At 34.4% G+C, this 21,466-nt stretch overlaps 2 protein-coding genes across 4 annotated transcripts; one reads left to right on the top strand and one right to left on the bottom strand.

The window, feature by feature from the left end:
- Positions 1 to 1,491: 1,491 nt before the first annotated feature.
- On the bottom strand, positions 1,492 to 13,213 carry LOC111780214 (protein CASP). The gene is made up of 19 exons (XM_023660547.2): positions 12,900 to 13,213; positions 12,341 to 12,451; positions 12,059 to 12,237; positions 11,455 to 11,604; positions 10,008 to 10,096; positions 9,315 to 9,424; positions 8,965 to 9,059; positions 8,373 to 8,428; positions 6,668 to 6,833; positions 6,236 to 6,328; positions 5,215 to 5,343; positions 4,897 to 5,016; positions 4,474 to 4,551; positions 3,494 to 3,601; positions 3,234 to 3,377; positions 3,033 to 3,134; positions 2,620 to 2,699; positions 1,914 to 2,006; positions 1,492 to 1,817 (listed from the first exon to the last, which is right to left on the bottom strand). Exons 1-19 carry the CDS (start codon positions 12,991 to 12,993, stop codon positions 1,757 to 1,759), a joined length of 2,058 nt encoding a protein of 685 aa, XP_023516315.2. The 5' UTR covers positions 12,994 to 13,213; the 3' UTR covers positions 1,492 to 1,756.
- Positions 13,214 to 14,833: 1,620 nt separating this feature from the next.
- LOC111780689 (uncharacterized) lies at positions 14,834 to 19,082 on the top strand. Of its 3 annotated transcripts, XM_087119410.1 has the most exons (3): positions 14,835 to 17,248; positions 18,214 to 18,798; positions 18,871 to 19,082. In XM_087119410.1, exon 1 carries the CDS (start codon positions 14,979 to 14,981, stop codon positions 17,172 to 17,174), a length of 2,196 nt encoding a protein of 731 aa, XP_086975536.1. In that variant the 5' UTR covers positions 14,835 to 14,978; the 3' UTR covers positions 17,175 to 17,248; positions 18,214 to 18,798; positions 18,871 to 19,082. The 3 variants fall into 3 exon arrangements, with proteins under 3 accessions (XP_023516929.2, XP_086975536.1, XP_023516928.2); XM_023661161.2 differs by having other exon boundaries at positions 14,834 to 17,248; positions 18,222 to 19,082; XM_023661160.2 differs by having other exon boundaries at positions 18,214 to 19,082.
- Positions 19,083 to 21,466: the final 2,384 nt, after the last annotated feature.

Below are 21,466 nucleotides of genomic sequence, written 5' to 3'. Positions count from 1 at the left end.
TAACAAAATTTATAGAATTCTATTTTAATTCTTAAAGCTGAAATAATAAAGGATTAAAACAGTATTTGTTTGTGGTTTAGAAAGAAAATGATATTTATTTAATTGGTGAGAAGAAAGGAGGTAAATATATATAAATGAAATCGCCGTTGCCGGGGATCGAACCCGGGTCACCCGCGTGACAGGCGGGAATACTTACCACTATACTACAACGACTTTTTGATATAAAATGAATTATGAAATTATTAGTAAGAAAATATAAAGAAACAAAATGACGTCGCCGTTGCCGGGGATCGAACCCGGGTCACCCGCGTGACAGGCGGGAATACTTACCACTATACTACAACGACTTTTTGATGTTAGAGAGAAATTTGTTTTAAAAACAAAATACAAACTAAGCTAAGGATTCACACATCGAAGTTTAGGATTTTATTTTATTAAAATAATATACTTATTCCAATGAAAAATGTAATATTTCTTTTTTCAATTTAAAATTTTAAATACACTATTTTCTGATTTGCATGCGAAGTCACGATCATTATTGATTTCCTCGCTCGAAACAGGTACACCAATTAATCTACTCGTAATGAACTGTTGTCGCTAACCTACATCATTATTGATTTACTCGATCTTTTAAGATTTGTATCTATGCACGAAACAGGTACACCAATTAATCTATTCGTAATGAACCGTTGTTGCTAACCCTACTTTTGAATTTTGCAAACATAATCATTTTATTTTCAATCGGTATGGAAGTGCAACATATATATTGTTTGATAAAAAAATAGAAGGTGAGACGAAATAAATATTGCCACGACTACAAGATGGTTGTTGCACCGATTGCTGGATACAGCACCTCACTGCTTTCATTGGCTTGAATCAAATTATTACTCGTTTGAATGAATTTGTACAAGGACAGGTTGAATGCTATATTGACATTGTGAAGAATGATATTATGCAGTTCGTTTGTAAACTTGTAAATGAATGCATCTTATCATCCATGAATGCATCTTATCAATATATGATAGGATACACTATCATCCAAGCGACGCTATTAACTATATGAAGAGAAAATATAGTCGGTACGGTTATGATAAAGCTTGGAGGAGCTACAAAACGACCTTGAGATCCATCCCTCAAATTTTTTATATGATTCGATTGTTGCGAGTAGATGATTCCATGATAATTTACTCTAGGGTGCAAATGTTAGGCAATTTCCAACAATTGTACTTGCAATGCACACAAATTAATCCAAACACGGTAAAATTTTATCGAATCGTGAGTGGTTGGATTAATTTGTATGCATCGTAACGATTCGTACAATTGTTGAAAATCGCCTGACATTTGCAACCTCGAGTAAATTAATTATGCAACCTCTACTCGCACCGATCAAATCATATAAAAATTATACATCTTTCATTTTTTGAAGGATTATATGATAAGGAAACAGGCAGGTAATTGGATCCAAACCAGTTGAAAGTACAAGGCTGCAACTTTCCAATCCAAAATTTGCTGAATTGAAATAAAATTAGACTGTACGAACAACTCTGTACCACAAAGATAAAAATCACTTAAAAACGAGCAGACAGAAATAGAAAAGCCACTATTAACATTCAATGGCCTAAATATACAGTAATCAAAGAAGATTTTTCCTTTTTTTACTTTTTGAATTCTTCATGTACATACAGTGATGAAAAGATGGTTTGTATTTGTATCCCTGACCTTATCAGTAGCTTGATAAAACCAAAATTCAAGGAGATTAAAGTGCGTGTGGGAGGTTTACATGTTTATCTCCAGCAAGAAATTCGTCAGGCCCATTACTGCAGAAAATGAAAAAGGAAGATTGAAATAAGAAAATCATAATAGGGAGAAAAAAAAATCAATCTGCCCAAAAGATGAAATGAAAGATGGGTTACCTTAGATGACTCAGTGCTGACATCCTGTAGAGACATGTAAATACCAAAACATGCAACCCAATCGTATAAAAAAATGCAAAAGTTCGGGCATACCTGAAAGAAGCAATGAACTTAGAAATCAAATGTTTCTACCAAAAAGTGTAAGAAAATAAAAAGAAACAAGGCAAAAGGAGTTGATGATGGCGTTTGGAAGCCAGAAATGGTGGTAGATGGAGAAGTATGAACACAGATGTTCATAAGTGAATAATAATGCACAAAAATGATTGAAATGATTTTAATACTAAGTTTGTTGAGTTGCACCACATTGGACAACAATTCTACAAATTTCAAACTATCAAAAGGTGATCAGTGATTCAATACATCACTTTTTGATAACTTCCCAAGTTAAGTTTTATTTGTTACCAAATAGTTTAGATTTTAAAAAAAAAAAAAAAAAACACACTTTTAACCATCCAAAATAGCTTAAAAAGTGATGGCAAACATACTCTAAAATTCTCCAACAAATACTCAGAAGATCAGACTTGGGGGATAGTGATTTAAGAATCTTGATATCTCTCTTCAAGCAATTGTGGTTCAGAGGGAAGTGTCATGGGTTCAAGTTATAGAGCATGAAAGATAAAGTGGTCTAAGAAGATAATATAGAACTATTTAAGCTCCTTGCAAGTGAATGAATTATAAAAATCAAAGGGAGACTGTGGAGTCATACTTGTTCCCCAGAAGAAATCGCCCACTGCTGAGCGTGATCCTGTCCCTGAAGCCCAACTCTTTGTATCTCTGATCCTTTTCCTAAAATAAACAAAATCAAGAAAATGCAGTGTGATGGTTATGTGATTTGTAACGTACAAGCAAAAAAAAAAAGAAGGTAGTAATTAACAACAGGCTTGGTTTTTCCTTGACTCATACACGTGGTCAAAGAGGGAAAGAATGTAAGTAGGAAATTTGTTGGTCTTTGGGCAATAGTGTGCTCGATCTAATTAAAAAAGTGAAACGGTATGTTTCTCTATACTTTCTTTTTTGAGAGATGGAGAGAATTGTCCAAATATAATGTACGTATGACCTAGTGAACTAAGATATTATCTAAATTTCAACAACACAATAAGAATTTGAGGGGCAAAAAACCTTTCTGGAGAAAGCAGCAAATGGATTTATATCGTCCTCATATATTTTTTTATACTTCGATTCAACGTCAGACATAGAACCACTTTCGAGATCCGCTGGATGCTGAAATAGATAGTTGAAGTTATTGAAGCAAACAAATAAAAGTTGATGGGTTAGGAGCGAATGATGCTCTTTTCTAAACAATGACATAAACATGAGTACCTTCTTTGATCCCCTGGACACTACTTTTTCAAGATTGTAATCCTGCACATAACGAATCTTTCCATACAATTTGACGTTATCAGCTTTTGTCTTTTCTAGCTCAACTGAAAGTTGTCCAATCTTCTCCTTCAATTCTCTTATTTCCTAATGTTTCAGAAGAAAATATTATACTGTTGAATCTGTCATCTCAAAAGAAAAGAAAGGCCTCATCCTAATAAAAAATAAATTATACAATGTGGATAAATACGAACGAAGCACACCTCTTCGGCCTCCCGCAAGCGAGCTCTAAAACGGTCCCTCTGACTACAAATTACTTTTAGCATTGAGCTTTGATCTTGATCCAAGGGGAAATGTTTTCGATCGACATTCTGACATACAAGTGACCACATATATTAGGACTACAAATTGAAGAAGAGAGAATTATATAACATGGAAAAATATAATGAAGATAAGATATTAACGATAATTTCCAGCATCATGAATTCGTCAATACACACAGAAAATATGGATGTGCAGAGTAATATAATATACCAGATCAAGCACTCTTTTGTTTTCACTTTTCTTCTTTCTTCTCTGTTGGCCTAACACTAACCTAGATGTCAGAGTTCTATAAAGCTCAAAATAAGGTGTTTTTCGGGGATAGACTTCTTACATGGAAAAGTAATAAGTGGAATTTAGTTATCAACAACAGTGCAAACTGCTTTACTAGGACAATAATGATCTTCAATGCAACGAGTAAAAATGTGATCAAGGTCTTTACTTGCTTCGCCGCAGAGAATGCGTACATGAGGGTTAAGGAGTAAGTTTTAGCCATCCTCCAACGGTAACTAGGCTCTTAAGCATTAAGGACAAAGAAGAGGACTGAGATTCATCTACGCCTTCAATTTTGAAAACATCTGGGAAGCTTCAGCCCTGTTTAATAACAATTTCGTTCTTGTTTTTCATTTTTCCATTTTTGTTTGCTTTGTGCTTGTTTTTCATTTTTCATTTCTGGCTTCTTTTTTTCTTTCCTCCTTTTTCTTGAGAAAGAAAAACCAAAAACATGTTGCGAATCGGATCTGGTTTCTTATTCTTTATTTTTTATAAGAAAAAAAGCCAGTTTTGCTAAAGATCGTTTTGCTGTCTCCAAAAGTCAAGGTCATTATTGCAACTTGTAAAAAAAAGTAAATAAGAGCACTAGTTACATTATTGGGGGAATAACAAACAACCGCAAGAGGCTGAAGATAGACAGAGAGAATACCTCAGAAAGTTCGCCCCTTGGCTCTGAAAGATCCCAGTCATCAAATAAATTGCCCTTTTGGTCCTTGGAGTTATACCCCTGGTTTAAAAGAAACAACACTAAAAGTTGACAATCATAGCTCTGAAAGATTTTCAAATTTCAAAGCAATACATGAACTGAATGCCAACAGTATGTGTAAATAAGCATTTAAACATTTGACAAACTTGAATTTATTCCAGATAAATCAAATTCAACTTTCTTGAACCAAAGAAAGAACACTCTCTTTCGAGGTAAGAAAAAAAATTAAACAAGGGATTATTTATTGTTTTGAAAAGAAGACCACTGCTCAGTCGATGCTTCCACATGAATCATTTGAAAACCAGAATGTATCAAAAAATATAAAATGAACCATAAAAGGAATTTCTGCTGGCTAAAGATCCAAACCTTTAGTATGTCTTCTTCCAACTTCTGAATCAACTTCTGTTGTTCAGCAACCTTTTCTGTGAGTTCAGCAATCTTGCTTTCGGCTGTATCCAGCAAAGATGATTTTTCTGAAAGTTTAACCTGAAGATGCCATAAGAATCACATGAAAAAAAATTATGAGAGAAATCATTTCCTTCCACCCACTGACAAAACAAAAATACAGCACCATCTTTCAAGTATGGTCCTGCCAACATATAGGTAACGTCATACGTCCACGTTCATTTAAGCATGCAAAAGAGATAACAGAATTATAATAGCCATGAAGCATAGGCATCATACCTTAAACTGTGTAAGTTCATGTTCCATTTTTCGGTTCTTATCAAGAAGAAGAGATTCCATTTTGCTCATCTCTTCCCCACTGGTGGCAACTTCCCAATCTTCAGCCTCAATTGAATTATAACCTACAGCCTGAGCATGCAAGTCAAGTAAATCACAGATGAAGGAATACATTATTCATGTACAATGCCAAGAAAATTAATCAGAGGAAGACTTTGGTTGCAAAAAACAAAGATCTCTAAAAACTTGATAAAAAAACTAATTTTTAAGAAGTTGAAGAACAAATTCTCATAATTCAAGACCACAAGCTCCAATAAGAGATGCAAATTTGCTAGGCACTAAAGAGGGAGGAGGGAGAATCTCCTTGTCGTTTTCCTGAAATAGAAACCCAAAAGCATCAGAAAGGGAGTCTTCAATCTCCATATCTTCAAAGTGATTAACCATTGGTTGCACAAGAAATTCCACATTGCTTAGGCTAACTTGAGATTCAGCATCAAAGTCATCACAACGAGAGGGAGAAAGATTAATTGTGAAGTCTTCCATAGAGAGAGAGGGAGAACAAATCGTTCAAAAACTATAGTACATAATTCACAAAACAATAGTTGAATAAATCGTAGAGCTGGACAAACAGCCATCCAAACAATCACTTTAACTGCGTAATGAACAAGTCTTTGAGGGGCCAAAGAATCAAAATGCAGAGGACCCTCACTACACTACCTAATCAAAATATCATTCATACCTAAACTACATGTCACATGCTAAGAAACACAAACACGGTCTGATCAATTCGATTAGGCACTCATCATCTATTTTCATTGTTCAACTCTTTGATGGACACAACACGAATACGATACGTAAATTTCGAAAAAAGTAACACAAACACGTTGGGGTCACACTTATATATGTGTGTACATAGTGAATAAATGTGTATATAATGATATATTATACTTCACTAGCAACTTCAGAATTTCGAGTGAGTAAAAAGTAGAAAAAATTTCTTTCATAACAAAGGTAGATTAATTACTTGCAAAATCTTCACTTTTTTACGCAGATCATCAACCATTTTTTCAGTTGGTCTTGCTTGAAGCTCTCTCTTCATCTCATCAATAGCAGCTTCCTGGTTTATCATAAAAGGTAGAAAGTAGTCAAACAAAATTCAACATCAAACAGTAGGCATCTTGTTGATTAAGAACAGATGTTACAAACAATACAAATATGTACCAGTTACTTCCAAATGCAATGAAAATGAACTTAAACTTGTAAGAGTGATGCTAATTGATTTAGATTGGCACATTCAAAGTAAATTAGTGCATCAGACCTGGTAATTGATAACATAGTTCTGATGACAATTTTAAGTAAGCACCTTTGCTTTGAATGAAGGAAAAGAGAATGTCTCATCTTAAGCCATCAGAGTTTAACTGCCTATTTTCGATGTAGAACTGAGATTGGTGGTTACCTTTTCATTTATTGACGCATTCAGATTCTTGATCTCAATAAGATGTTGTTCTCGCTCACTTGATAAAGTCGTCTCAATTTTGTGAAGTTCCATGTTTAATTCTGAGATAATCTTTTCTTTGGCACTCAAAGAATTTTCGAGGACGCTATTTAAATCTACATTATCACTGCAGGGAAAGAATAAGAACCTATCAGCAGAATATATCACATAAACTTGAGAAAGATAATAAGATAATATATACACTTCATTGCATAAGGAAACATGAAAACCAAGGAATGACTGTTCTTTTTAGGAAAATCATAACCAGTCCAACAATCAGACAGACTGTTTACACGATCTCTAATACATTATATTTGGTCAACATGCATCTTGGAAAGAAAAGAAACGATGTACGAAACAAAGAATACATGTACAAGAGTATTCCAAATAATCTCATGCCAGAAGAGATCACAGGATATTATCCAGTCAACATGAATCAGAGAGGAGAGTAACTTTTCAGACTAAGAAATACTGCCTTCATCAAAGCATAGATATTATTAAATTGGATCAGCACCATATTTCCCTTAAAAAATGTATTAGCAGAAAGGGAAAGCACATCATTCTTTTCTGCATCTGTTTATACAGTAGGCACTAAAGATAAGTTTTACCATAAAAGATACGCCAAAAAGAGGCCAAGAAAATCTTTACAAAAAACTTAAAATAGTGTCATCCGTGCATCAAAAGCATTGAATTTCAGAAGCATTCCTTGACTTATGGCTCCTTTAGTGCTATAGGGAATAGAATGCTTTATTTGTTTAGTCTCAAGCGAGTTGATCAAGCAGTTTTTAATGCAAAGGTTGGGTGCCATCACCCCTTCAAATCTAATTGCTAAAATTAGCAGTCACTTCTTTGGCTCTTTTGGATAGAGAGAACTCACAGGATCTTTGAAATAATTGCAGAGGCTCCGAGGAAGCTTAAGATTTTACCATACTTCTCAGCTCTTCTTGGTGTATCGAAATAAGGTCTTTTACAATTGTAATGTTCTTTTTACCAATGCGAAGTGGAGTACTCTCAGGTAAGCTTTGACTCTGTACAAGTTGATCTCTCATCTCACTATACTTCCTTTTATTCTAGCCATTTTCATTTCCTATATGCGTAATAGTAAAAGCTCATCTAAAGACTTTGAATAATTTTCTCTTCCAAGTGATAATCTGGAGCCTCAATTTTACAAAAAAAAAAAAAGAAAAAAAAAAAGAAAGAATTGGACCTATGAATGAAAGAACAGTGAATCACTGAAAAGATACAATCCACTTCTAACTATCATTACAATTACTGCAGAGATGTCAAAACATTCGACCTTGATGCACTGCATTTATACCCTCCTATAATATTAAAAATTAAAGAAAAATATTCATTAATTACCATACAAGTATATATATATATATATATATTTGGTTTCATTTGAGGATTTGGATTAATGGCCATACTTACTAAGTAGGATGAAAATACTATTACAAAAAAGCTGGCAAAAAGCAGCTCCGACAGATTTTGGAGGATTTGGATTCAACAAGGGAAAGTAAACTAATTTAATCCAAATCCCGATATTGAATATCAAAACAGAAGATTGATTACACAAAGTGGTTCCTGTGTGTCAAAAAAATATTAAAACAAGAAAGGCCATTCATCAACATACTAATGTGAAGATGATATGGAAGTAGCATCTCACCTTTTCTTATTGTCAGTGTCATCATTTGCTGACTGTAACTGGGAGCGCAGAAGTCCCTGGATATTCCATACGAGAAAAGAGTATAAAAAACATAGGCAGCATGTGACACCTAAATATCAACAATCAGTATGAATTGAACCCTCATGATAACTCTCCTCCCACATCCATCCTCTCACATAGTCCCCCCCCCAAAAAAAAAAAAAAAAAAAAAACAAATCAGCAAGTAGGAGATATATATTAGTCTGTGCAGTTGACAGCAGGTTGTTTGATGGTTCAATCATGAACCTTAATCTGTACATGCTGTGTATCCCCACCACCATCACAAAAGAGAGAGAACAAGAAAAAAAAAATCATCCATGTGCAAATCCTTGCAGGAATTCAGGCATATTTTTATACATAGTTCCTTCATACACTAATGTGAAATCAAGTTACTAAAACTTTAAGTTCTTTTTTTTGTCCTTCTTGTTTTATGAGAAATGCGGACTCCAATGGAAAGACTTGTTGATACGTTGATAACTAATAAGAGAACATTTTTCTCCAATAGAATTACTGATAATGAATCCTTTAGAGGGAGAATGTAGTGAAAGAAAACCTTTTCCCGTTCAAGACTAAGAAGCCGTGTCTGAGCCCTCTCAACTTCATCCATCAGAAGGGTGACCTCTGATTGTTTTGCAGCCCTCTCTTCGTCTAAAAATATCAATCGAGTAATAAGCAACATCTAGAGTTGATGCACGCCTAGTGCAATAGCTTTCTAGAGCTTAAGTACAACTTCAGCACCGTAAGACATAGAATAAATAAGACATAATAAATTGATGTAACAAAGATTTAATATTACAAAACAGAGATGAAGAAAAGTAAACATAGATAAGAACTCTATTTAAGAAATTGTTCGTGTTTTTTGGTTAGCAATCTAAACTACATACTAGAAATAGGCAAGTTAACCTGATTGAGCACGAAGTTCAAACAATTGACTCTGGGCACGCTCATGTAGCTTTTTCATGTTTGAAACACTTTCTTGTTCTCGTCTTAGTTGATCTTGCAACAACCTCTCCCTGAACATTTAAATAAAAATAATAATAATCACAGTTGGATACAAGTTAAGCTAAAAAAAAGTTTACCATCAACGAACAAGAACAAGGCACTAACATCAACAAAAGAAATGCAACTTGTGATTATGTTTCCCTACATAACCCATAAAAGATGAAAGTATCCATAATATTCACAATCTATCCTTGGTAATATTCTTCGCTTCAATTTTCAACATCAATATCAACATTGAAGAAAGTTTAGTTGGATATTGGTTCAGATACAAATTTTTTTTTTCTTTTTTTTTTTTTATAAGAGACAACAGATACAAAATTTAATCAACAAGAACAATCATAGAAACTTTCTCCTTCAATAGATTAAAGAACATTTTAATTTGAATTACAAAAAAATTTATCAATATCTTTCATCATATAAAGTATCGATTACATACGTGTATGTGTGTGTGTCTATATATATACACACACACACACACATACATATTTATGTTTCATATCCCTGCAGGCTTATCAAGTATTGATATTGGCATTTACATTCTAAATACCCCATATGTAAATCTGAATGAACCCATTGCCCTAAAAGAGACGGTACCTTTCTTTTATTGCATCTAATGCCTTCTGGTTTTCTTCTGCCAAACTGCGTTGCTTGATTTCCACAATTTCCTTTATTTTCTCCTCCATCTGGACAATTAAACGAAGATTAGCAGATGAAACGAGGAAGAGGGTAATGACTAACTACATAACTTTTTCATTCAAATTGGAATCTAATAGGAAAAACACGTCCAAACATTATTTAGAATAGTTAAAAAATAACAACACAACAAAAGTGATTAAATAGAACTTTTTGGTAAGAAACCAAGCTTCCGTGGAGAAAAATGAAAGAATGTACAATGACATACAAAAACAAGTCCACAAAAGGAGTCCTCAATTATAAAAAAGAAAAAAAAAAAAAAAAGCAATTAATGGATACCCATAAAGATGCATTAAGCCTCACACCTCACATACCTCCTCCAAAGACCTCTCAACCCCTCTAAAAATCTTACAATTGCTCTCGAGAAAAACCCACACAAAGACTCCCTTTGTCCTTAAAATGAGAGCTCTAAGGATCTCCTCATTCCACAATGTAAAAGTTGCCAGAGGGAGTAAGAAAACTAGCACCCTCCACCCACAAGATGATCAAGATCCTACTCTAGCTATCCACAAAGAACACGCCACTTTAAATGCAAAATCAAGGAAGAATGCGGTGGATATGATCCAAGTGTTCACCCTGCCGTGTCAAGCATGTCAGACAAACAATTTCACTATCTTAGAGAGTTTAACCTTCTAAAGAGAGGAAAAAATTGAGGCTCCCTCAATGGGTGAAGGAGAACAAAGAATGTAAAAGAACACGCGAAAGGAGAAATCCTTTGAAAGGTTAGGCTCTCAAACCCAAAAAACCCTCATTCCTAAATAAACCCTTTGGTCAAAAACCAAAAAAAAAAAAAAAAAAAAAACGGCCACCCCCTCAAGAGACTCGTGATCAATAAGAAGACAACAAACGCCCAAAGAAAGTGAGAGGGAGAATTCATGGGAAAACAACATAGAGGCAACTGAACACCACCTCTTCTCGGACAATTTTAATTTTCTACAATCAAGATTTTTTTCACCACTTGAATGTATTAGTCCTCTTCAATTTTTAAAATATATTTTTGACTGCATGAACCGGCTTAGTTGTTCTGCTAATTCCATGTCATTAATTCCAATATGAAGAATCCCAGGCAGGAGGTTCACTACCAGGATATTGCTCTACTAAAAATGACTAGAAGTATTGGTGATATAAACCAAAAGACCTCCATCAAGCTCAAAGCATCAAACATTAGCAATTCATGTCTAACCTAAACGTTAGGGTTGATCTAAATGGATTTAAAGGTGTTATGGTTTGGGAATTAGCAGGAAATTCTTCAGTTCCATAGTGTTGACATATCATTTAGTTATATGGAAGAATGTCAAGGTACTAGTATATTATCATCATTCATCACAACATACAAAGATATTGTAACCTGTTGCTCCAATTGCCGATTGCGCTCTTCGAGTCGTCTAATAGTGGCCTGCTGATTCTTTAAATGAGTTGCTTCAGTTCTAAACTCCTCAAGCTCAACTTTCATCTTCCTGTTCTCAGATTCTAATTCAGACAACTTCAAATCTTGTTCCTGCAAAGAGAACATTATGCAGCAAAATCATTAAGAGATGAAAAACAGTATAAAGCAGCGGGTTTTGATACAAAATAGCTATGTTTCTTCATTTCCTTTTCCCCCATTGAGTGGAGAGAAGAGAGTGAATTCAGACTACACATGATCATTCATGAGATCGGTATATATTTACATATGGAATATGGAACATGGAGACACTCAGATATTCCACGTTATCAACATTAGTACTTGAACATTTCTTCCTTTTGTTCATTTGTCATAAGATCGTTCATAGTCTACCAAAAGTCATAACCAAATCTAAAGGCTCACATCTGATTGAACAACAGTAATATTCTAAGCGAGACTCCATACTATTAAGTAGATTTAAAGTAGAATGGGAAAAAAAACTTGTTCACAAGTTCAATCATTGATGCTGCTCAAATGCAACACCCATACAAAAGCTTTCGGCACTTACACCAATTGAAGCAAGAGCAGGATAAGGATCTGGAGCCTCATAAAGTTTCTGATAGATGTTAAGAAAAGCATTCTCTCCAAATTTTGCCCTCTTCGTGAGATTATCAACTTCTTCTTGGTAACTTTTGAGTAGAGAACTAAACAAGTTCAATTTTTCCTCTGGTTGAGCCTTCTTGAAATCTGTGAGAATGCACAGTTCAATAATTTTAAAAACGAAAAACCTTACCAGAGACCTTTTCAGAGGAAAGCTTATAAAAAAACAGAAGGTGGCATGAGCAACAACCTCTTGTACTTTCTGCAAGCTTCCGACGATTTTTCTGGCTATTTTCTTGATTTTCAGCTATCCTAAGTCCTTGCTCATCCAATGCACTTTTCTCCTTCTCTAAATCAAACTCTGTAAATAGGAAATAAATGACCATATTGTGTTAGCAGAGGGTAAATTTTCCTTGCAGTTTCAAATTAAACAACAACTGATAGTACTACCGGAACTTCATATCCAAAAATACAAAATGTCTTCGCGTATTCGTGAGCACTATTTAACTCAACGCTTCACAATGCGACATACCTTTCCCCAATGGAAACGTGAGCCGTCAACAAGAACCGATCAGTATAAAAATACTAGTCTTCTCAGTATAAAAATGGCCTCTACAAGCAGAGCCCAAATTGGAAACTAACGCGTAGAAATCCAGCAGAAGATTTGCAGTTAAAAATGAATTACGAAGCTATGAATCAGAACATTTCATAGACTACATGATCATCTTGAGCTAATTAATAATAAAATCCAAACCGACCAATAAACGCATCGAATTGAAAGATAGTCCGATTTACAATTAAACTATTACCTTGCCAGAAACTAGAAACGACGGAGACGGGGGAAGCTGACGATGAGGAGTTCGGCGGTTTGTCCCTCTCGGATCCACCTTTCGGAGACTCCATGTTTGGGAATGCGCAACTCGGAGACGACCGCTGAACGAGTTCAAGACTGCAATCACTTTCCAATACTGGAAACGCAAAGCTATTACACAAATTCAGCGAGTGATTTGGAGATCAAACAAATGGTGCAGATTCCGGGGAGCTTCAGCACTTCGGGTATAGAAAATTCGACATCGTTTGTTCTGTGTAAATCTGGAGAAATGATCTGTAAATTTGCAAAACAAGGGAAAAACGGTCCAGTTCGTTGAAGGTGAATCGGTTCGGCAAGACCGACGGATATCTACTGGGCCAAAATTTTGGGCCGATTGGACCATAATATCACCGCAATAAATTGAGAGAAAAAAAAAAATCTCATTTTTTCTATTAAAAAAACTAAATTAATAAAAATAACCCTAACTTTATTTTTTTATCAAATAAAAATAAAATTTTATTTATATTTAATATTATGTTTAAAAAATATTCATAAAATTTTAAAAATAGTATTAACATATCTTTATAAAAGAAATATATAGACGAAAACTCTCTATCAACCTTCATAATTTTTCTACTAACGTTTTAATAATATTTTTTAATATTAATAGTAAATATATTTTTAAATGTATATTTTTTTTAAGTTATTTTAAAGTAATTTTTAGTTTTAAATTTTTTTAAACAATTATTAATTAAACTTTTAAAAAATTAAAGAGTATTTTTTAAAAAATACTTTAAAAGTTAAAATGACATTTTTAAATAAAACAAGGTATTAACCGTATTTATTTAAAATTAAGGGGTATTTTTTATTTAATAAATTTAAGAATATTATTTAAACTTTTTGAGAAATTTGTATATTTTTTTACCAACATAACTAAATTAATAAAAATATTCTCTTCAAATTTATTTTTGAACTTTTTAAAAATTTCAATTATACTTTTAAATTATCTTAAAATTTTTTAAAATACTATTATTGTTAATTTTTTTTTATCTAAATGACCAATAATTTATTTAAACATATATTTAAACTTTTAAAGGTGATTCAAAAATATATTTAAATTTTTACCAAATTTATTATACCTTTAAACTATTGAAAAAATAAAAAAAAAATATTTTTTTCATTAATAAACTTAAAATTTAAGAAAATATTCTTGACTCAAAAACACCACAACTATATTTCAAAAATATCCATAAGTTTAAAACTTAAAACACATTCACGTCATTTGATTACTAAGTGTATGTTCATTCTGTAATGACCCAGATCCACTGCTAGTAGATATTGTCTTATTTGGGCTTTTTCTTAAGGCTTTAAAATGCGTATGCTAGGGGAAGGTTTCGAGCCATTTTATAAAGGGTGTGGAAACCTTTCCCTAGTAGACGCGTTTTAAAGCCTTAAGGGAAACCCCGAAAAGAAAAGCTTAAAGAGGATAATATATGCTAGCGGTGGATCTTGGGCGTTACAAATGGTATCAGAGTCAGACACCGGACGATGTGCCAGCCTCCTCGCTATTCCCTGAAGGGGGTAGACACGAGGCGGTGTGCTAGTAAGGACGTTGGGCCCCAAAGGAGGGTGAGTTTGGTGGTCGCCCCACATCGATTGGAGAAAGGAATGAGTGCCAGCGAGAATGCTGGATCCCGAAGGGGGTAGATTGTGATGTCCCACATTGGTTGGGGAGGAGAACAAATCACCCTTTACAAAGAGTGTGAAAACCTTCCCCTAGCAAACACGTTGCTCTGAGGGAAAACCTAAAGATGACAATGTTTGCTACCGTGGATTTGGGGTGTCTAGACATTCCATTATTAAAAGTTTTAAAAAATTATTAAATCCTTTAAGAATTTGTAAATTGAGGAAAAAGCAGAGTGATATGGAGAAACTGAAAATAGGTCAAGGGCATTACACATTTGATCAAAGTTTAAATTTTGTTAATTCTTGGCGCAGCTTTTCCGTTTGGGTTCATCATGATTCATGAACACTGAAGATATCATTTCGAAACGAATTGGATTTCGTTCAAAGAATCATGAATGCTCAAGCTCATCTCCTCAAACGCTGCCCTGTTCGAGTTCTTCGCATCCACTACATTCAGCCATTTTCTTCGATCCCTTTGCCAAATTCCGTTTCCGATATCGATTCCCACTTAGTTTCCCTCTGCAAAAATCTGACTCCACGAAACGCCAACGAGGCGTTTTCTGTCTTTAACAGTGCCATCGCTTCTAATTCTCTTCCTTCTGGATTAACCTGCAACTCACTCATGGCTGCTCTCACGAGGACGAGGAATTACGAAATGGCTTTATCTGTTTATGGTAAGATGAGTTTTGCAAATGTGTTCGTAGGTTTCAGATCACTTTGTTGTTTAATCGAATGCTTTGTTTATACTCGTGGGGTGAAATTTGCCTTTGGGGTTGTGGGATTGATTATCAAGCAGGGTTATATAGTTAGTACATTTGTTTTCAATGTTATGCTGACGGGATTGTGTCGAATTGGTGATGTGAAGAGAGCAACGGAGTTGTTTCATGAAATGAAAAGGTTTAGTGTATTACCAGATGTGATTAGTTATAATGTACTCGTGAATGGACTCTGCAAGACTGAGAAATTCGAAGAAGCGCTTCGATTTCTCGAAGAAATGGAGGCGATATGCCAGCCAAATATGGTGACATATACAACCATGGTGGATGGGCTTTGTAAGGGTGGAAGATTAGACATAGCTGAGGGTATATTGGATAGAATGAAGAAGAAGGGATTGCAGGGGGATGTTGTTATGTATAGTGCTGTTATAAGTGGTTTTTCTAACAATGGGAATTTCTCTAGGGGAAAAGAACTCTTCAATGAGATGCTAGAGATGGGAATTTGTCCTAATGTAGTTACATATAGTTGTTTGATGCATGGTTTATGTAAGGAAGGGCAATGGGAAGAAGCAAAAGCAATGTTGAATCATATGACGGACCGTGATATTTGTCCCGATGTTGTCACTTATACATGCTTGATTGACGGGCTTTGCAAAAACGGGAGAGCTAAGCAAGCGTTGAACATATTAAATCTGATGCTCGAGAAAGGTGAAGAACCTAATACTATCACTTATAATGTTTTGATAGATGGTTTGTGCAAAGGGGGACTAATAGAGGAGTCTTGTAAAATCTTGGATATGATGATAGAGAAGGGGAAGAAGCCTGATATTGTTACTTATAATACTTTGCTCCTAGGACTTTGCAAGGATGGGAAGGTTGATGAAGGAATTAAACTTTTTAATTTGACATTGAAGGATAAACGCTTTGTTAGCCCTAATGTTGTGACGTTTAATATGCTGATTCAAGGGCTCTGTAATGAAGGTCGTGTTGAGGAGGCCATGGAGGTCTATAATACAATGAGTGAACATGGAATAGCTGGGAACTTGATGACTTTCAATTTTTTAATCGGAGGTTATCTCGAAGCGGGAATGATCGACAAGGCTATGGAAACGTGGAAGTGTGTAATAAACTCGGGGTTTGTTCCGAATTCAATTACCTACAGCATAATGATTAAGGGACTTTGTGGCTTGGGTATGACTAGCATGGCTAAAGGACTGTTCGGGAGAATGAGTACACACGGGCCTAGTCCAACCGTGATTGATTACAATACATTGATTTCATCCATGTGCAAGGAAGGGAGTTTAGGCCAAGCTAAGAGTTTGTTTCAAGAGATGAGTAATGTAAATCTAGAACCGGATATTATTACATTCAATACCATAATCAATGGGTCTCTAAAAGCCGGGGATTTGTCGTATTCCAAAGAACGACTAATGGACATGATTGGAAAAGGTTTAGCTCCAGATGCTTTGACGTTTTCAACGTTAATCAACCGATTATCGAAAATTGGTCAGATGTGTGAAGCTAAGATTGTTTTTGAGAAAATGATTGCTTGTGGTTTGACTCCGGACGCGTTCGTATATGACTCCTTACTAAAGGGATTTAGTTTGAATGGTGAAACTAAGGAAATTATTGACGTGCTCCACCAAATGGCAGAAAAGGGTGTCATTCTTGACCAAGAATTAACTTGCACCATCTTAACATGCCTTTGCCAGAGTTCAGATCTTCCTGATATCTTGGAGTCTCTGCAAAAATTTTCCCATCCAACGTCGGATGGAAACCAAATGACATGCCGTGAATTGTTAATGAGACTCGAGAAATCTTATCCAGAGCTTAAGATAGCAGTCGAAAATTGCAGTAACGGCCAGAGATAATTCCTGTTCTAAGCGAGTTATTTCTTCTTGCTATTCCTTGTTCTCAAGGTTCACCTCCCAGGTTTCTTTTTCAAGTAAGTCATTTCCCATTTTAATACTGATTTCCCTTATTGTCATGTATGTACATCAGTTTTCTGTTAGTCTCACATGGCTAGTTGAAATAAAAATAGAAGGAAGCAGAATCTCTCTCTTTCTCGTCCTTTTCACTTTTCCCCTCCTTCCATCTCAGCATGTAAACATCGAGTTCAGGAAAGAAATAAAGGAATAGATTTGTAGTTTTCATGCCAGGGATGATAAAAACATTGAGGAAAATAAGGATAAAGATCCCAAGGATGTAACTAAGTGACTCTTTTCCCGGGATGATGCTCAATTATTGTAAGATCCCATGTCTGTTGGAGAGGGAAATGAAACATTCCTTATAAGGGTGTGGAAACCACTCCTTAGTAGACGCGTTTTAAAACTTCAAGGGGAAGTCCAAAAGAGAAAGTCCAAAGAGGACAATATCAGCAAACGGTGAGCTTGGGCTGTTACAAATGGTATCAGAGCCAGACACCGGGCGGTGTGCCAGCGAGGATGATGGGGCCCGAAGGGGGGTGGATTGTGGGATCCCACATCGATTGGAGAGGGGAACGAAGCATTCCTTATAAGGGTGTGGAAACCTTTCTTTAGTAGACATGTTTTAAAACTTTGAGGGGAAGCCCAGAAAGGAAAGCTCAAAAAGGACAATATCTACTAGCGGTGGGCTTGACAATGATGTAGTATTAGATTTTCCTCGGTCAAAATAAAATTCCAAAATTCCAATAGTTGATTGAAGTATTTCAATATTCAAAGTGGTAGAAAATAGATCTCCAGGGAGTTTTGGCTCCAATATATGACTTCGGTTACTTTTGTTTATGATTAATCGTGTAAAGTTTCCTAAAAATATCGTATACATGGCTGCGCTTACCTCTGGTTGACATCAACTGTTTGGAGATGTATGACAGATAAAATTGCTTTGGTGATGTATTCTTTTAATTTTCAAGTGACTTTATTATATTAGACTTGCAGTTCGGCGGGGATGTGCTCATGGTGCTACTAAAGCATGGTGGACTGATTGGAGTGAGTGTGGTTCAACGGTGGATTGCTTTGACATTGACGGAGATGACCTACAGTGTGGAGCCTTCCATATATCTATAGGAATGGAAGAATATATTCAGTTCTACTTCTATCAGCACTCTTCTGGGGAGAGTTCTGTTGCTTGCCTTATATGAGCATCTCATGAGATAGGCTATATCGTGGAAAAGTCCCATCTATGTTCCCGTTCTGTTGAGTATATTCGTAATAGCTCAAGCCCACCGCTAGTACATATTGTTCTCTTTAAACTTTTCCTTTCGGGTTTCCTCTCAAAATTTAAAACATGTCTACTACGGAGAGGATCTACACAACTCTGACCAGTGTCTCGCACCATCTAGTGACTCGCTCTGGTACCATTTAAAACCTTGAGAGTAAGCCCTTGAACGGAGAGTCCAAAGAGGACAATATTTGTTAGCGGTGAGCTTGGGTTATTACAAATGGTATCAAAGTCTCTACTTAGTACACGTGTTTTAAAATCTTAAGAGGAAGCCCGGAAGAGAAACTGTTTAAGGTAATCAATGCTTTCCACCTATGAAACTCGGAGTTGCTTATATAATTACTTTTACATGAATTGCTCAAGCAGGAAAATTGGCTTGATTGTCTGGGAGGAAGCAGCTTGACAAGCCACAGGTTGATAGAGATTTTGATCGACTTGTTTTAACCTTTCGTGTTGCATCGAGGGAATGAACTCGAGGTCCGTTTGATAATATTTTTGTTTCTCGAATGTTTACGTTATATTTATTTTTTAGTATCTATCGTACATTTTTAAAGTATATAAAAAACATGTTAATGTCATTGGTACGTTGGCGTGAACCCTTTATTTGTACCTCATCACTTCTTTGAAATTATCTCGAGTTGGAAAATAACCCGTCTCTGAACAAATATCTTTCCTTTTTTATATAGATACTTTCAAGTATAAACGCCCATAACGTCCCAAATTCAAAAGCTTGGATCACGACTCAATTAAATGATGAATCGTCAAATAAAAAAAAAAAAAATCAAAATAAGATATCATATGATCCTGAAAAACCTTATTAATTGACCACAACAAACAAATTAATTATATTCACGTGAGACTATAGTATAATCCTCATATGTTAATTTTGATTGTTTAAAACTTATAATCTCGAAATTATAAGTATATATTAATTATTTGACGAATTATATTCATATTTATTCCTAAATAATTATAGTTATTTTCTTCTATGATTGAAAAATGAGGAATATAAATTTAAACCTATGGTCTAGAAATGAAAATTACACGTTAGCATAGTAAATAAATATATTTTTTAATAATTGAATAGTACATTACAAAATTAAATTTTGATTATTTTTCGAAAAAAAGTAAAGAATTTAGAGATAAAAATTATAATATATATATATATATATATTTATAAATTTATACGGCGGTGACATTAATAAAGAAATCAATATTATTGCAATAATAATATACAGCTGTATCGTGCACAATAAGAAACCCCCGACTAAATATTAAATATATAATAACAATAATTTCAATAATTTGTGTCCTGAAAAATAATAATAATTTCATCTGCATTTAAGGAGCCTTATATATAATTCTCAAATAAATGCCTCAAAAGTTCGGCCCTGGCCCACACTATTGAGCCCTCTCACTATTTAAATTATAAAATATAGTTCGCAAATTTCATTTTCTTAGCATACTATATAATATAAATTTCAATATGCTCGAATAATGCTAATTTAGGTTTATTTTATTTGACTTAAATATAATTTATTTAATTAAAATGTTAAAATATTTTATATTAATTTATTTTTTAAGTATATATTAATTAATATTTTGTTTTTGTTCGTAAAAATTTGTTATATTTTACTCACGTTCACATTTAATTATAAATCTTAAAAATTCTTATTATTAGTCTATAAATTTTGAAATAGTTATTAATGTTGATGACATGGAAATTATGATTATTAATGAAATTAACTTTATAAGACTAATTTTAAGATTAATTAGGTAAATTTTAAATAATTAAAAAATAATTGTATCCTAAGAAAAGGTAAATTTGAATATTCTTAGCTGCCACGTGGCATCATACTTAAAATTTATTAACTGCGGGTTAATTTTTTTTTTAACTGCTGTATTATAATAATAATTATTACTTAAAATGAGCCCAGGTGACAGGTACGGCCGGTAATAAGAACCGTAAAAGACAAAACGTGAAGCGTAACTTTATTGCGTTGTAACTGAAATGGACAAGAAGTCCAGAGCTGCATCTGACCGGCTACCGTCCAAGCCAGTTACCCCCACACAATAAAATTGCTCCCTCTTCGTGTGGGATGCTTCTCCTTCACGCTCATGCGCCCCAAGGCATCGTTTTTCGTTCTTAAATTTTCATTGGCTTGTGGGCCCCACGCAGATTTTTATTTGTTGTGGCTCTCACGCGCAGAAATCTCGCGCGTGGTAATTATGCTTACTTTATTTTGTAATTATTTCTATTTTCTTTTTTCTAATAATTAACTCTTTTTATTTAGTGCGGTGATAATCCTCTGCTTTTCAATACAGCAGTTTCTTGGATGTGCAGCCAGTAATATGCTGCCACGTCAAAAGTTATAGTCTTGTGATTAAACCATTTTAGTTACTGGACTTTTATAAAAATAACAAAAGCTTTCCACTTTGGTACTAGAGCCGAGCGGTAAATAAGTGAATGCAATCTCGGCCTCTCCAGTACGGATTACAGGTGACAGCTACAAGAATGACGGGAAAGTGAATGGTATTCGACGACATGAAGTAAATATTCAAGATTTTTAGTGACGGGTAGCTGTCGGTCCACTTCGAGAATGACTTGGGAGTACCAGTGCCCACAAAGAAAAAGCACGAGTTCTAATTTATAATAATTTAAATATAAAATTTAATTTAAATAAAATATATTGATTGAATTATTAATTTGATGAAAGAAGAGTAAAAAAAATTTTGAAAAAAATTACCAATAATATTTCTTGAGAGTTGAAAAAAAAAAGTAAAAATAAAATAACCAAAAAATATTTTTGTTTATTTTCATTAGCTTTATGAGTCAAATCACGTTGACAAATTTATAAATCTAAATTACCTCCATAATTAAGGGTTAATCCACATTCCAACGTGGCTCGTTTTGATTGGATTTTTAGTTTACTTTGACCAGAACTTGACTACACACGATCGC

This window comes from Cucurbita pepo, chromosome 18 (assembly GCF_057944985.1).
Source record: "Cucurbita pepo subsp. pepo isolate OVF chromosome 18, ASM5794498v1, whole genome shotgun sequence".
Taxonomy (NCBI): domain Eukaryota; kingdom Viridiplantae; phylum Streptophyta; class Magnoliopsida; order Cucurbitales; family Cucurbitaceae; genus Cucurbita; species Cucurbita pepo.
The sequence above is the reverse complement of the archived record's forward strand: the minus strand, read 5'-3'. Positions and strand labels throughout refer to the sequence as shown.

Bases quoted from the DNA above. Each gene is read 5' to 3' on its own strand.
- LOC111780214 (XM_023660547.2), bottom strand. From the start codon at position 12,993: ATGGAGTCTCCGAAAGGTGGATCCGAGAGGGACAAACCGCCGAACTCC. The intron at 5,017-5,214 runs GTATGATGCCTA...TGGCATCTTCAG, and splicing joins ATGAACTTACACAGTTTAAG to GTTAAACTTTCAGAAAAATC. The intron at 3,602-4,473 runs GTATTCTCTCTG...CTTGTATGTCAG, and splicing joins CAAGGGGCGAACTTTCTGAG to AATGTCGATCGAAAACATTT.
- LOC111780689 (XM_023661161.2), top strand. From the start codon at position 14,979: ATGAATGCTCAAGCTCATCTCCTCAAACGCTGCCCTGTTCGAGTTCTT.